The 15,374-nt window shown below is 38.8% G+C and overlaps 1 protein-coding gene across 1 annotated transcript in view; it reads left to right on the top strand.

Annotated features, from left to right (window-relative positions):
* The first annotated feature begins 10,643 nt into the window (after positions 1-10,643).
* Positions 10,644-15,374, top strand: part of CASP10 (caspase 10) — a 45,185-nt gene continuing 40,454 nt past the window's right edge. Inside the window, exons 1-3 of the mRNA XM_037849974.1 lie at positions 10,644-10,816; positions 12,175-12,528; positions 13,696-13,789. Of these exons, the coding sequence (XP_037705902.1) occupies positions 12,182-12,528; positions 13,696-13,789 (441 nt within the window). The 5' untranslated portion in view covers positions 10,644-10,816; positions 12,175-12,181. The remainder of the gene's footprint in view (positions 10,817-12,174; positions 12,529-13,695; positions 13,790-15,374) is intronic.

Raw genomic sequence — 15,374 nt, forward strand, 5'->3', positions numbered from 1 at the left:
ATTATTTTTAAAACACATAGTTGTAATAATAACATAGTATATATATTTTTACTTATATAAATGTTTTCCCCAAATTAGTGACTAATTACCTTTTTAATAAACTGTCCTTTTTAATTATAAGAGTAAAAAAAATTTTTTTTAAGGAATCATCAAAGTAAAACTGTATGTGTGTAGAAAACTGGTCTGGGAGGATGTGCACAATGTTGGGGGCATGTGGGGTATTTTGAATAAACTCAACTATATAATTGTTTCAGCACATATTTTTGTAACTTTAAAAAATAAAGTAAAACTACTTATTGTTTAAAAAAAGTCCAGTCTCTTTAATATAAACACAGTGTCTTTACTTTAAACACAAATGACTCTTTTTCATGTGGTCATGTCTATATCTATGGACATTTCTATATGAAATTTCAGGCATTCACAGTTTTTCACTCTGTAAAATAAGGCTGCCAGAAACATCTTTTCTTACTTGACTGTTTCCTTAGAATGAAATTCTAGAAATGGAATTTCCTCGTCAAAGGTTTAAATGTTTAAATATTGGCCAAGCATCCTAAATATCTGGTATATATCAAACTATTATTGAAATAGGTTTTACCAGTTATACCCCATCAGCAGTGTAGGAGAGTGCTTGTTTCCCACACTGTTACTGGTTATCATCATTCTTTAATTCTTCATTAATCTGTTAGGTGAAAGAAAGATAACATTTTAATTAGCATTCACTTGATTATTGCAGTTTTAGGCATCTCTTCTTGTTTACTGGCCATTTAAATTTCCTTTTTGGTTGATGGCCCTTAAATATGAATCATAGAAGTTATTTTAAAATAAGGATCTGTACTAAAAATCAGTGGGTTCTTTGTGCAATTAGAAATGACATATATTAATTCCCAAAGTCAAGTCAGTAGAAAATCTCTTTACTTCTCTCCACTTCACTATATACTTATAAATTAATGGAAAGAGACAAACCAAGCTTTAAATACAATATATAAGCAGCTTCCTCTGTTTGTCTCCATTGTCCTAGAGAGTGACTTATTCCTCCTTTCCAAGACTACCACCTCTCTCTTGCTCTTGATCCCCCTTTTTCTTCTACAAGTTCCTGAAATTTGGGCCATCCATTATTTCAACTCTCTTGCATTTTTAGTTTTTCCCTCAGTCTATAAACAAGCTCTGCCTCCCCCAACAAATAAAATGCCTCTCCTTCAAGCCACTGTCCTTTGTAAACTTTTTATAAGTCTAGTCTACACTCTTTATACTTCCTCCTTTCCCATTTACTCCATACTTCTCTGCTATCTGGATTTCACCTTAACCATTCTACCAAATCTGCAAGATACAAGGGTACAATTGACCTTAGTTACCAAGCCATTGGTCCTTGGATTCTATGAAATCATTGTCCCCTCCCTGTTTCTCCTGGATCTTGTGCTTTAGAAATTCTGTCCAAGGACTTCTCTGGCCAAGTCTTCTTGGTATCTCTCCTGATACCTAAGCTTAGATGTTCCCAATGATATTCCTTTGTCTTCTCTCTTTATATTTTTTCTTTTGACAACTTTCTGACTTCAATTATTACGCCTATGCCAGTGACTCCAAAATGGATATTTGTAGCCCAGACTCCCCGCTTCAAGCTCTGTTCTCATCTTTCAGTTCCTGGTAAACTTTTCCACTGATTTTCCCTTTCTCACCTCAAAATCAGTATACTCCAAGCTTAAATAAGCCTCCATTCCAAGTCTGTTCTGCTTGTGTCTCCAAATTTAGTTAATGGTACCATCAGAACATCATTTTCACCCTGGTCCACCCTGTCCTGTGGTTTTACAACCAAATAGTTTCCAAATCCTGTCAGTTCTACATCTGACATCGACAATGTCTTTTCCATCCGTCTCACCATTACACTTCCTCTGTCTTCACTACCTCTTCATTGAACCATGGTAATGGTCTCCTCCCTGATCTTACCCCTAGCTCTCAACCTTATGATCATTTCATACACTGCAACCAGAAGTTCCTTAAATGCAGCTTTGTCTTAGTAACTTTCAAGACTCTACAGTGTACGCACAGTAAGATTGCAGCTCAAACACTGAAAACGTTTCTCGATATGTCTAGTATATTATACCTTCATTTTCAGCTTCTTAGGGCCCTCCCTTCACACACTGTTGGTCCAGCCAAATTGAACAGCTCATAGCTCCTGACATTGGGTCTTTGGTCCTGGTCATTGTATCTTCCTGTACCCTCCAATCCCCCCACCTGTGTCCAGGTATAATCATACTTCAAGGGCCAGTTAAAATGCTACTTACTTCATAACAAACAGCATAAGACTAAGTTGTGACTACTTGGCCACCATGGAGGTGAGAAGGCAGTGGCATGACATATTTAAAATTCTGAGAGAGAAAAATTTCCAACCAAGAATACTTTATCCAGCAAAACTCTCCTTCAAATTTGAGGGAAAGCTTACATTTTTTCACAGACAAACAAATGCTGAGAGACTTTGCCAATAAAAGACCTGACCTACTTTAGATACTACAGGGAGCCCTACTGACAGAGAAACAAAGAAAGGAGAAAGAGATATAGAGAATTTTAACAGACATATATAGAACCTTACATCCCAAATCACCAGGACACTCATTTTTCTCTAGTGATCATGGATCTTTCTCCAGAAGGGATCATAAGCTGGGACATAAAACAAGCCTCAATAAATTAAAAAAAAAAAAAAAAACACACACACAATTGAATATATTCAAAGCACATTCTTCAACCACAATGGAATACAAATAGAAGTCAATAATTTTTGAATTGTAACTCCACTATTTACTTCCTACATGATATAAAATACACAAACTCTAATGACAAATCAGTGGTTTTGAACGCAACGTAAAATACATAATTTTAGACAACTATATAAAGGTGGGAGAATGGAGGAGTATAGGAACATAGTTTATGTGTCCTATTGAAGTGAAGGTGGTATCAAAGAAAAACAAGATTGTTATGGATTTAAGAGTTTAATTTTAAGCCCCACAGTAAACACAAAGAAATTATCAGAGAATATTACCATAGAGATGAAAAGTAGAGTATGGGTTAAGAGAAATGGGGGAAGGGGCAGTGGGGTGTTAAGAAATGAGTGTAGGGTTGCTGTTTGAGGTGAAGGGAAATTTCTAGTAATGGATGGTGGGAAAGAGCATTACAACATTCTAAATGTGATTAATCCCACTAATGGAATGCTAGGGAGGGGGTGGAATGGGAAGATTTAGGCTGCATATATGTTTCCACAATTGAAAAAAAATAAAAAATAAAAAAAGACAGTCTAAATAGATGACAACTGAATGCCAAGGATGACCCTGGATGGGATCTGAGGATGGAGGACGGGAGGCTCAAAGGGACATAGTTGAGACATAAGGAAAAGGAAATATAGTATGTAAGCTTTGTATCATTGTTGAATCTCTTGTACTTCTTAGCTGCGCTTAATGGGATTGCATAAAAGAATGTTCTTGTTCATGGGAAGTGTATACATGAATTATAGTGTTTGTTCAAGGATGTGTGCAGCTAGCTCTTATATGTTCAGAAGACAGAGCAATAGATGATGGATGATAGAGAGGAAGGGAGGGAGGGAGGGAGGGAAAGAAATAGCAATGTGACAGCATGTTAAAGTTGGTGGATTGGGGTATCAGGGGAGGGGGGTCAGGGTATCCTGGAGTTCTGTGTTTGGGGTTTGTATTGTTTTTGCAACTGTTCCTATAACTTTGAATTTATTTCAAATAAAAAAAAATGCTACTTACTTCCATTCTCTGTGAAGCCAGTTACCTTCTTAACTGGAACTTTTGTCTCCTTTCCCGAATGGATTATTAGAGAAGGTATGGGTTTACGAAAAATTATGTGGAAAATACAGAGTTCCCATATACCTTTTTGATAAATTCATTTTTTATCTTACTTTAGCAAGCAGTGTACTAAACACAATTTACACTATTATCGATGACTTAGGTCATATGTTGATCAGTGGTTTCTGACAGGATTGTGACATATCCTAGATCTCCTTTTCTTTTTTAAAATCAAGATATAATGCACATACCATCAAATTTATCCTTTAAAACTGTACAATTCAGTGTATATACACTTTATTCACGGAGTTTTTCACCCATCACCACTATCATGTTACAGAACATTTTCATCAACCCCAGAAGCAACTCCACACCCCTTAGCTGTCACTCCCTATTCTCCCTCCCCCAAGCCCACAGCAACCACTGATGTACTTTCTGTCTCTACGGCTTTACCTATTTGGACATTTCATATAAATGGAGTCATATAATATATAGCCTTTTGTATCTGGCTTCTTTCACTTGGCATAATTATTTCAAGGTTCATCCATGTTGTGGCATGTATCAGAACTTCATTCCTTTTTTTTTTTTTTTTTTTTTTTTTTTACTTCATTCCTTTTTATGGCCAAATAATATGCTCTTATATAGCTATACCATGTTTTGTTTCATCTAGTCATCAATTGGTGGACATTTGAATTATTTTCACTTTTTGGCTATTATGAATAATGCTGCTGTGAATATTCATGTACAAGTTTTTCTGTGAACATATGTTTTCAATTCGTGAATATATACTCAGGAGTCGAATTGTTTACTCATATGGTAACTATGTTTAATAGTTTGAGGAACTGCCCATCTGTTTTCCACAGTAGCTGCACCATTTTACTTCCCTACCAGCAGTGTATGAGGGGTCCAATTTCCCCATGCTCTCCCCAACACTTGTTATTTTTGTCTTTTTTATTATAGCTACACTAGCGGGTATGAAATTGTATCTTGTAGTTTGATTTGCATTTCCCTCCTGATTAATGATGGGCATCTTTTCATGTACATCTTTGGAGAAACGTCTATCAAATCCTTTGCCCATTTTTATATGGGTTGTCTTTTCATTATTCAGTTGTGAGAGTTCTTTATATATCCTGGATAATAGTCACTTATTGGATATATGACTTGTAAAATTTTCTCCCATTCTGTGGGTTGTCTTTTTACTTTCTTGATAGTGTCCTTTGTAGCACAACCACTTTTTTTATTGAGATTCATTCATTCACATACTCTACAGTCATCCACAGTGTACAATGGATTTTTCACAGTACCATCATATAGTTGTGCATTCATCACCAAAATCAATTTTTGAACATTTTCATTGCTCAAAAATATATAAAAATAAGAATAAAAATAAAAATATAAAAGAACACCGAAAATATTCCATCCCCCCCATCCCGCCCTATTATTTATTTAATTTTTGTTGCCGTTTTTCTACTCATCTGTCCATACACTGGATAAAGGGAGTGTAAGCCACAAGGTTTTCACAATCACACAGTCACACCGTGTAAGCTACATAGTTCTACAATTGTCTTCAAAAATCAAGGTTACTGGGTTGCAGTTTGACAGTTTCGTGTGTTTCCTTCTAGCTATTCCATTACACTAAAAACTGAAGAAGGGATATCTATGTAATACATAAGAATAACCTCCAGAATGACCTCTTGACTCCATTTGAAGTCTCTCAGCCACTGAAACTTTATTTTGTTTCATTTCTCTTCCCCCTTTTGGTCAAGAAGACTTTCTCAATCCCACTATGCTGGGTCCAGGCTCATCCCTGGGAGTCATGTCCCATGTTGCCAGGGGCATTTACACCCCTGAGAGTCATGTCTCACATAGTGGGGGAGGGCAGTGAGTTTAACTGCTGAGTGGACTTGGGGGGGGGGCACATCTGAGCAACAAAGAGGTTCTCTGGGGGTGACTCTGGCACAATTATTAGTAGGCTTAGCCTCTCCTTTTCAGTAACAAGCTTCATAAGGGCAAGCCCCAAGATTGAGGACTTGGCCTTTTAAATTGGTAGTGCCAATGCTTGCGAGAATATCAGTAATTCCCCTGGTGGGGAAGTTTAATATTTCCACATTTTCCCCCAGCCCCTCAAGGAGGTTTTGCAAATACTTTTTTATTCTCTGCCCAAATTACTCTGGGATGTATCAGGGCTTCACACTAATCTGTACAAACCAACCAGATTCCACCCCCTATTTAAAGTTCCATGTATGTAATTATGGTGTTTGAATAAACTGACCATGCAAGTTAAATTATTTAGTGTGCTATAGAAAATATAAATTTTGCACCAAATAAGCATCTCTTCGTTTGGTCTCACACAGAAGTTAAAGTTTTAAAACACTGTCAGTATTGTCCTTTACCCTTTAGACTGATTTGCCCTAGTCCTAACCAGATCCTCTTCATTCATATCTTAATTGAACTCTGAATGCTTTTTCAGCTTTTTTAACAGTTGCTATATGGGGTAATACATTTATAGCTGCTGAACTTCAGCTTTGAGTCTCAGGTGTCACACAGATACCCAAAGTTCCAGGGACCAACCAGTTATACGCAAAGAGCTCAGCATCTTAGAATTTAGAGATAACCATTACAACTCAGAAATAATGTGACTGCTGTAAGAGCTTACAATCTATGGACCTTTACAATTTGCCTTCCCCTGATAACCTGTGCTCTAAGGGTCAATTCTCAGAGTTTGCACATTATAGTTAGTCTGTATTAGTGAGGCCTTATAATATTTGTGTTTTCATTTCTGGCTTATTTCACTCAAAATGCTGTCCTGAAGATCCATTCATCTAGTTGCATGCCTTCTTCCTTCTTGTAGCTGCTCAGTATTCCACTGTATGCATATACCACAGTTCACCATTCTGTTAATCAGTCGATGTACGCTTAGGCCTCCTCTATCTATCGCAAATAGTGAATACAGAGAACAATAGTTTTTAATTTTGATGAAGGCCTATTTATCTATTTTTTTTTTCTTTTGTTGCTTGTGCTTTTGGTGCTGTATCTGAGAAACAAATGCCTAATCTAAGGTCATGAAGAGGTATATCTATGTAACTATGTTACCGCTAAGAATTTTATAGTTTTAGCTCTTACATTTAGGTATTTGATCCAGTCTGAATTAATTTTTAAATGTGCTGTGAGGTAAGGGTCCACCTTCATTCTTTTGCATGTGGTTTTCCTGTTGTCCCAGCACCATTTGTTGGAAAGACTGTTCTTTCTTCATTGAATTGTTTCATCAACCTCATCAAAAACAAATGTAAGGGTCAATTCTGTTCCATTGATATATTTGTCTATTTTTTATGCCCATACCACACTGTCTTGAATATTGTAGCTTTGTATTAAATTTTGAAATTGGGAAGAATGAGTCCTCCAACTTTTTTCCTTTTCAAGATCCTTTTGGCGATTCTATTCTGTGTCCTTACATTTCCATATGACTTGCAGGATCAGCTTGTCAATTCTGCAAAAAGGGCAGCTGGGATTTTAATAGGGATCACACTGAATATATAGACGGATTTGGGGAGTATCGCTATCTTAACTGAACTCCCTTTCTGGCATCTCACTTGCCTTGTAGATTTTTATGGTTGTGGCTAGGTGATAAGTTGTTTTCTTGAAAAATTGTTAAATCAAAAGCTAAAGCAGTTTTCTCTCTATTTTTTCTTGTCTTAGAAAAACACTTATCTATAAATGAAGAACCTTTCTGCTTTTATCTTTTGATTCTTTTCTTTTTTTAGCAGCATTAGAAATATTTTAGTCAATCAGTCACACACAAACACAAGTAGCTCCCTAGCTTATTTGTTTAACTCTTGGGAAATACCACCATCTTGTGGAACTTTGAGGTTTTGCCATCCTTGAATGACTTAGTTCTTCCCTCAAACCCACTTGGATAAGAAAGTGGGGCTCACAGACTGAGGAAGAGTGAGTTTAAAGATCAGCTTGCTAATTCTACTTTTGTGTTCATCCTCAAGAAATAATTATAAATGTATGCAAAGATTTATCTATAAAAATACCAGTGCAGCATTGTTCACAATAGCAAAAAAATCAAATTAGTTAAATGTCCAATAATTTGAAATTGGTTAAGTATATTATGGCACATCCATGGAAGAGAATATCATCCAGCCACTAAATATCATGTTTTCAAAGACTGTTTAATGACGTGAAGAACTATATGTGTGTTGTGAAGCGAAAAAAGCCAATTGTACAGCAAAATCCAATTTTTGGAAAATACTATACACTGAGAAATGTGAAAGGATATACACTGAAATGTTAACAGAGTTATAGGATTATAGATGACTATGTGTGCATTTATCTGTTTTCTCATTTTTCTACATTAAATATTGGAAGTTCTTCCCCTCCCCCCTTTCCCCACTTTTATAATCAGAAAAGAGAAATGTTAAAGTAGATCAGTCTGTAGTATAGTGAACACAAAATGGGTCATACTTTTCTTGTCTAGCTGGAGTCCCTACCAGTTCACTACCTAGAAATCCTTCCTGGGACCCTTCCCAGAAAAAGTGTTCTCCTTCAGAATTTAGTTTCACCATGCTCCCATATACCCAGATAAGACTGATCCTGGGGAAGTTCTGCAGTGTGTGGATAAAGGTGTGTGTTGGGGGCAGGGGGAGTCCTGGATATTGGGAATGCGGCAGGGACTCAAAGGAACCACTACCTCTGGATTAAGAGGTGGAGTGGAAGTTTCATTGTCCCAAGATCTTCAGCTCATATACCTGACACTCCTTCACTACATCAATTTTTTAGTTCACATATCTTTACTCTTCCAAAAACCTCCTTGAACAGAGGATAGGGAACTTTGGGCCACTGTAGGGAACTCCCCCCAAATCCCTGGGGTGGGAAGCCCCACCCCCCACCCTGCCTCAGCAGGGCGGAACTGAAAAGAAACAGCTGGGCATTTCCAGGCTGTCACCAGGGCAGAGGTAGATACCACCATTATAAAAGGTTATGAAGGTTTTGATTGGCCCTTCATATGGACCCACATGACTCATGAGTCAGCAACCAATCAGGGAAGAGGCTGCTCAGAGTGTTTATTCTGTTTGCTATCAACTCATCATTAGCATGACCTCTGTAATTGTGTTCCAAATGTGAGGAAGTGTGAAATGCTGAATACAAATATCTATGCACACACAATCTCCCCTCTATAACTTGGCTCAAGTGTTTCCCTTGAGTTTGAGGAATACTAGGACACAGTTTTAGGTTTTTACTTCCAGTCTCTCTATTCTACCTCTACCTTCAAGGGCTAACTCAAATACTTCCTCCTTCAACAAGCCTCACCAGGCATCCTGGTCTGGATTCATCCATTGCTACTTGGGGCTCCCCATACCCTACCCAATAGTTATAGATATTACATTATGGTCATATTGGGTTATAGGCAGCAGTAGCCTTGGGATCAAGAGCATGGGATTTGGAGTCAAATAGCCCTGGGTTTGAGTTCTGAATTCTCACCTCTTCCAAGCTTTGTGATAGTGGCATGATATTTTGCCTCTCTGAACCTCAGTTTTCTCATCTATAGGATGTGGATAATAATGGCAATCTTCAGAGTTGCTATGAGAGTTAATCAGAAAAGATGAGGCCAAGAAATGGTAGTTGACATAACTGTTATTGAAGGCAGGCACTGTGTTTTATTCATTTTTGCTTTCTCACTGTGTCCAGTTCAGTGCTTTAATAACATAGGAATTACTTGCTAACAATTTCATATAATTGAAAAAAGTTGAGTCAATGTACTTTATGAACAGGATGAGAAATGACACTGTCACCAAATTGCCACCCCAGATGTTGCCCAAGAAATGAAATATATATAAATGAACAACTGACCAAGACCAGAACTTAGGGCTTGTCTTTCTTAAACATGAAGTTCTCTGGAGAATGCCTAGAATATGGGAATGTATTTTAGCACTTACGTTAATCAAAGTGTCATTTGGTTTGCTTTTTCAGAGATAAAACATCTTTCTAAGATTTTCAAGAACTCTGCACATTTTGAATTGGTTTAATTATAGTGTAGTGAGAGCATGAACTCAGAGGCCAAACTTCCTCATTTGAATCTTGACTCTGCCACTAGCTAGCTGAGTGACCTTGGGTAAATTATGTAACCTCTCTGTGCCTTAGTTTCCACATCAAGCAGGGATCATAGTAATAGTATACCCTTTAGGGTTGCTAGAATGATTAAGTAAATGTTTGTTAATACTTAGCGCCTGGTACATGGTACATATGATATAATTATTATTATTATCAGGAATAATTTCTTCAAAATCTTTCTTTCCTGCTGAACAGAATGCACCCTGAAGACAGATTTGATAAAGTCTAATAAGTTTTGTCTATTGTCAATTGATAAATGTTTTAGTTTTTACTCCCCTGCAAGTACTTCCAAATGGGCTTGTAGTCCAGCCCCCTAAGCTTTTTGACTTTCAAAACTTTTATTTGTACATGGACTTATTTGAGAAAGGATTAAGATGGCTAACTACTATCTCATGAGCTTTTTGGATTTTATTTTATTTTACAGGTCAAGTGAGTTTGGGAAAGGAGATAGTTAAGACAATTGATACTTCCCTTTTGGACTTTCCAAGGGGATTGTGATCTGAGAGAAAGGCTGGAGGACTTAATGACTTCCAGGAGTTCATTTCTAGGAGGCTTTGGCTTTACCTGGGAAAATCCTGAGCTCTACAATGGAAAAGAAACTTGTGAATTTGCCTTTAGGAGACGCTGTTTGTCAGGGTTATCCTAACTTCAGGAAAGGGGAGGGGAAAAGACAGACAGGCATAATGACATCAGCAGGAAATTAATACCGAGTTACCCAAACCTCAAACCAGAAGATCCAGTTTTCTCTTGCACAGCCAGCAACAAGCCTTGAGTTCTCTTCCCGCGCAAATGGGAACTTCCTTGGAACTTGGAGCACGCGGAAGATTTCAATTCCTTTAAACTGTGCTTTCAGGCGATTTCCCCAAGAACCATTTATCTCCAGAGGATTAGTGGAATTTGATCTGAAGGTATGTAACACCCCCCCCCATCACCCCGTCCCCTTCTCCGCATCCCAATTCTCCACTGCCTGGGTCTTACGCCTAGCCTTTTCCCCCGTTTCATGTCCTAGAAACTTATAAAAACTTGTTGTCAGCAGTGACACTATTTCTGCCTGGGTTTATTTGCTGTGCCAGGGAAAATGAAAGTTGAAAGGAAAAAAAAGCAATCCACAAACAACAGGGAGTCTCCAGCATGTCTTCTAACTGGCAGGAATATGCATATGCTGATCCACAAATGGAGACCAAGTTTAGCAGATTCATTAAGCCAAGAGATCAGAATCTTCAGGAAAGTATAAGGCAAATGTATGGATGTGTTAGAATAGGAAGGTGTTTCCATGGCCAATCATTGGACCTCAGGGCTACTAGACGGTAAGACCTCAATAATGATCCCATGAAAAATGACATTTTTTTCCCCTAACAAAAGTAATGTAAGTTCATTGCATAAAATTTGACAAACTCATAAAAGAGCCAAGAAAAAAATTTATATTATCTATAGTTATACTTCCTTGATATAACCACTCTATTATTATTTTTGGGGGATATTCTCTTTCCTTTAGAAAATAGATTCCTGTTTCTAAAAATAACCATCTCCTGCCTAGTGAATATATACCTCCAGTCTTTACAGAAAGAATAATATAATTGTGAAAAAATTTTTCAATGCATTGCTCCTCTGATCAGAATGAAATCTAGTGTACAGAATACCACAGCTTATTATCCCGTCAGGTGAAAATACTGACTTGGGTAATTTGTAACTTCCTACGCTGATGCGCGACTCGTCTAAAGCTACCCTTTCCTTCCGGGCCTAGAGCTGTGGCTTCCATTTCATCTGAGGTTGAGGATGAAACAACCACCACCCTCTGCCACGTCACCTCCTTGTCCTTGGGTTGGTGGACACTTCAGAAGCATAAACCCCCAGATTTTTTTTTTTTCCTAAAGTTTAAAGCCTAAGTCCAAGTGTTATTTCTGCTGTTTGGTGGGAATGAACTTTGGGCCTAAGAGCTTCGGCCGGGCTACTGGCCTGAGAGAGGTGAGGCCTCCTGATCCTTCTCCCACTTGACGATATTTTGATTTGGGAGAAATCAGCACAAACTGAATCCCAATAACAATTCCTTCCACCCCTCCTAAGGAGTAACGTGCAAGCTCATGTTGGGGTGAAGTTTTCTGAGCTGTTGGTATTTGCAGCAGTCTCGCAGTAATTTTTATTTTCCAGCACTTCTAGGAAAATCTAATGCCCAGAACAGAGGAGGCTGGGATTGGGAGAGGGCCTGGGCAGTTGGGTTCTGTGTATCCTCTCTCTAACTTCCTGCCCCACCTCTGTGCTCGTTCAGGCTGGTCATGACATCTCAAGGTCAAGGTCTGGGAGATGGTTTGAGGGAAAACTGTAGCATGAAGTTTCGCCAGACACTTCTGACTATTGATGAAAACCTGGGGGCCCAAGATGTGGAGGCCCTCAAGTTTCTCTGCCGAGACTGTCTCTCCCATAAGAAGCTAGAGCAGTGCCAGTCAGCCTGGGAGATTTTTGATCAGCTCCTGACAGAGGAGCAGCTGACCGAGGAAGATCCTTTCCTGCTGGCCGAGCTTCTCTACATCAGCAAGCAGAAATCGCTGCTGAAGCATCTCGGGTACACCAAGGAGCAAATGCAGCGTTTGCTGCCCGCTCAGAGGAGGATCTCCCTGTTCAGGTGAGGAGAGGTCTGTGTTCCTTCTCACCTACTTCCTTCTCACCTACTTTATCCTGAAAACAGCTGGTGTTCATTCAAGCCATTGGGCTTTGAAAGGCAGTTGGGATTTAGATATTTTTATCTAGTTCCTTGGATGACACAGTGATTCTAAACCAGGAGGTTTCTTAGCTTCAGGTGCTTGTAAGACGAAAGGTTGGGAGGAGAGCAAAGCTTCAAAACCTGTTCTGGGCCTGGAGGTGGCTTCTCTTTGTGCTTCTCACCGTCGGGTGGAGCCCACCTCCGTGGAGCTGAGCCTGCTGCTTCTCCTGTTTGCCCCCTCTGCACTCTAAGTTCTTCCTCCTGTGTTCACTGGGGCTCCTACCTACAACCTGGGATCTTGAGAATATAGTAATGCATCCCTCGAGCCAAATAAGCAAAAAAGGAGCTATGCTCTGGGGTGGAGGGAAATTGTTCATGCGAATGATTTTTGGGTGGAAGGAACCCAGAGAGGCAAAATCCAGGCATCATGGGTCAGACCTTAGACAACACTGTTTTAAATTGTTGTCTGATGTAGCTCCTGCATCAGAACCAGGGCTACTTTTGGGTCAGTGAAGGGAGTAAAAAGTTCAGAAATCAATATATCCTCTCCACTGGTTAAACATCTGAGGGACAGTCTCTGGTTTGCAGGGGTATTACGCGTGAATGAAATATTCAGTTTTCTAGTTGTTGATCGTGAAGTTTAATTTCATGTGTGACGTTGACTAATGCATCAATAATATGAATCTCCAGAGGCTTGAGTGGTTTCCTTTCTTTTTCGTGGCAGAGTGTATATTGGTTGGCATCAGGTCTTCTCTGTTGAAGGTCTATAAAAAAGCCTGCGTTTTTAGAATAGAGCCAGGTAAAGAGAGGATATGTTGAATTGTATTTTACGCCTTCCCTGTGTGATGGAAAACAGCACCAGACTTGGACTCAGAAGGCCTGCCTCTATTGCTTACTCTGTTATCTTAATTTAAGCAATTCTCTTAGAAACTCAATGTTTTAGTTTTCGAGTTGTAAATGGGGTAATAATTGTCTACTCACAGGGTCGTGATCATTCAAATGAAAGCGAATGTTTGTCAAAGCATTTGGCTTACTGGGATGTCCTCTGCAAGTGTGGGGTTTTATTTTTCATTTTGGATTACATCTTAGAAACCTGCTCTACGAACTGTCAGAAGGCATCGACTCAGAACACTTAAAGCGCATGATCTTTCTTCAGCGGGACGTGCTTCCAAAAACCGAGATGGTGAGTAGGACAGATAGAATGGGAATGACATGAGTGCTGCCTCGATTGGGGCCCTTAGTTGGTGATTGGGACGATGCAGGGAGCGGTTTTCTGGACGGTTTACTTTTTGGGGGAGCAGCGTCATATAGTGGGATTAGGAACCGTGGCTTTGGTGTCAGGTGAGTCCGGTTTCTAGACTTGGCTCTGTTGCTGACCACTCGAGCAGGGCAAGTGATTGAACCTTTCTGAGTCTCCATTTTCTCATATGTTCAATAGTGGACAATCATATTACTTCTTCCTCAGACTGCTGGGAGGGGTAGGGGAACTAACGTGCATAAAGCGTGAGCACAGGGTGTATATTTGGCTCACAGCACCCTGCATTAAATGCTAATTACTCTTGGGATCCCTTGGTTTTAGGATATAGAAATGTGCCAGGCACTAGGAAATGAGGTGGTAAACAACGGCGGGGTGGGGATTACTTGTTCATGTCGACATTAGATGAGGTTTCTGAGGGAGACTGTGGTGACTTTTTCAGGGGACTTTACAGTGCAGGGTTTTGTGAAAATCAAATGAGACAAATGTTTGAGAATATGCTTTGTAAAGAGATGTACAAGTGTTTTGAATTAACAGTAATGTTTTTAATATTAATAAAATTGCTATCTGCTAATATTATTGCTATATTGGTTACATGGAAGGGCAGGAAAGTAGCTGCATGTCTCTCTTCCAGGCCTCAAAACTGTATTTTTTTCTTTTGACTCTAATGATACTTGCGACAGATAAGTTAGTTAATTTGGGAAGGGGTGATTTTTAAATTTTACCCTATAATATTATTTTAATTGATATTTAATTGCTATTTTATTAGATTTTATTGCGTAATATTTAATAACACACAAAAAATACATGTAACATGTATGGAGGTTATGAAATACAGTAGAAAAGTGAACAGTCATGAACCTGCCATTCAATTACCGATGAGAACATCATCAACATTCTTGAACCTATTTGTGTAGTTCTCCCATATCACATTCCTCAAAATCAACTGATATTATTGACAAATACCTTTTGTTTTGAACTACCAAATAGTGGGAAACTGTTTTACATGCAGTCAGTTAAATGAGGACTATGTTAGTAATTGGTATGCAAGTTTCCTGGTGTCAGGTCTGTAGACCTAAGCAGACTAATTCTCTATTTCTGGCTACAAACTGTGAGTCACTTTTTGCCCTTTTCAGAGCCCTTAGGGAATTCAGCCTTTTGTGTCCAAGCCATCACCCCTTCTACACCTCTTGGGGTTCCTTTCTTCCCAAGATTGGCTGTGAGGTCTTTGGGTGTGGGGACTAAGTCTTACTCATCATTATAGTGCCAGAATCTTGCAGAATCTGTCATAAAATAACTCTCAATCTGAATGAAAGCATGAATGAATGGGATGATGCAGTCTTCCCCCTTTGCTTCCTTTCTGAGAATAACTGCCTGAACCCTTTCTGTTTATTGATTTACAATTAATAAGTAGGGGGATTAGCAGGATGAGCTAAACCATGACAATGGGGATGTACAAAGATAAACTTATAATGTTTTCCTAGTTGCCCCTTGTCAGAATCTTCTAATATTC

This window comes from Choloepus didactylus, chromosome 9 (assembly GCF_015220235.1).
Source record: "Choloepus didactylus isolate mChoDid1 chromosome 9, mChoDid1.pri, whole genome shotgun sequence".
Classification (NCBI taxonomy): domain Eukaryota; kingdom Metazoa; phylum Chordata; class Mammalia; order Pilosa; family Megalonychidae; genus Choloepus; species Choloepus didactylus.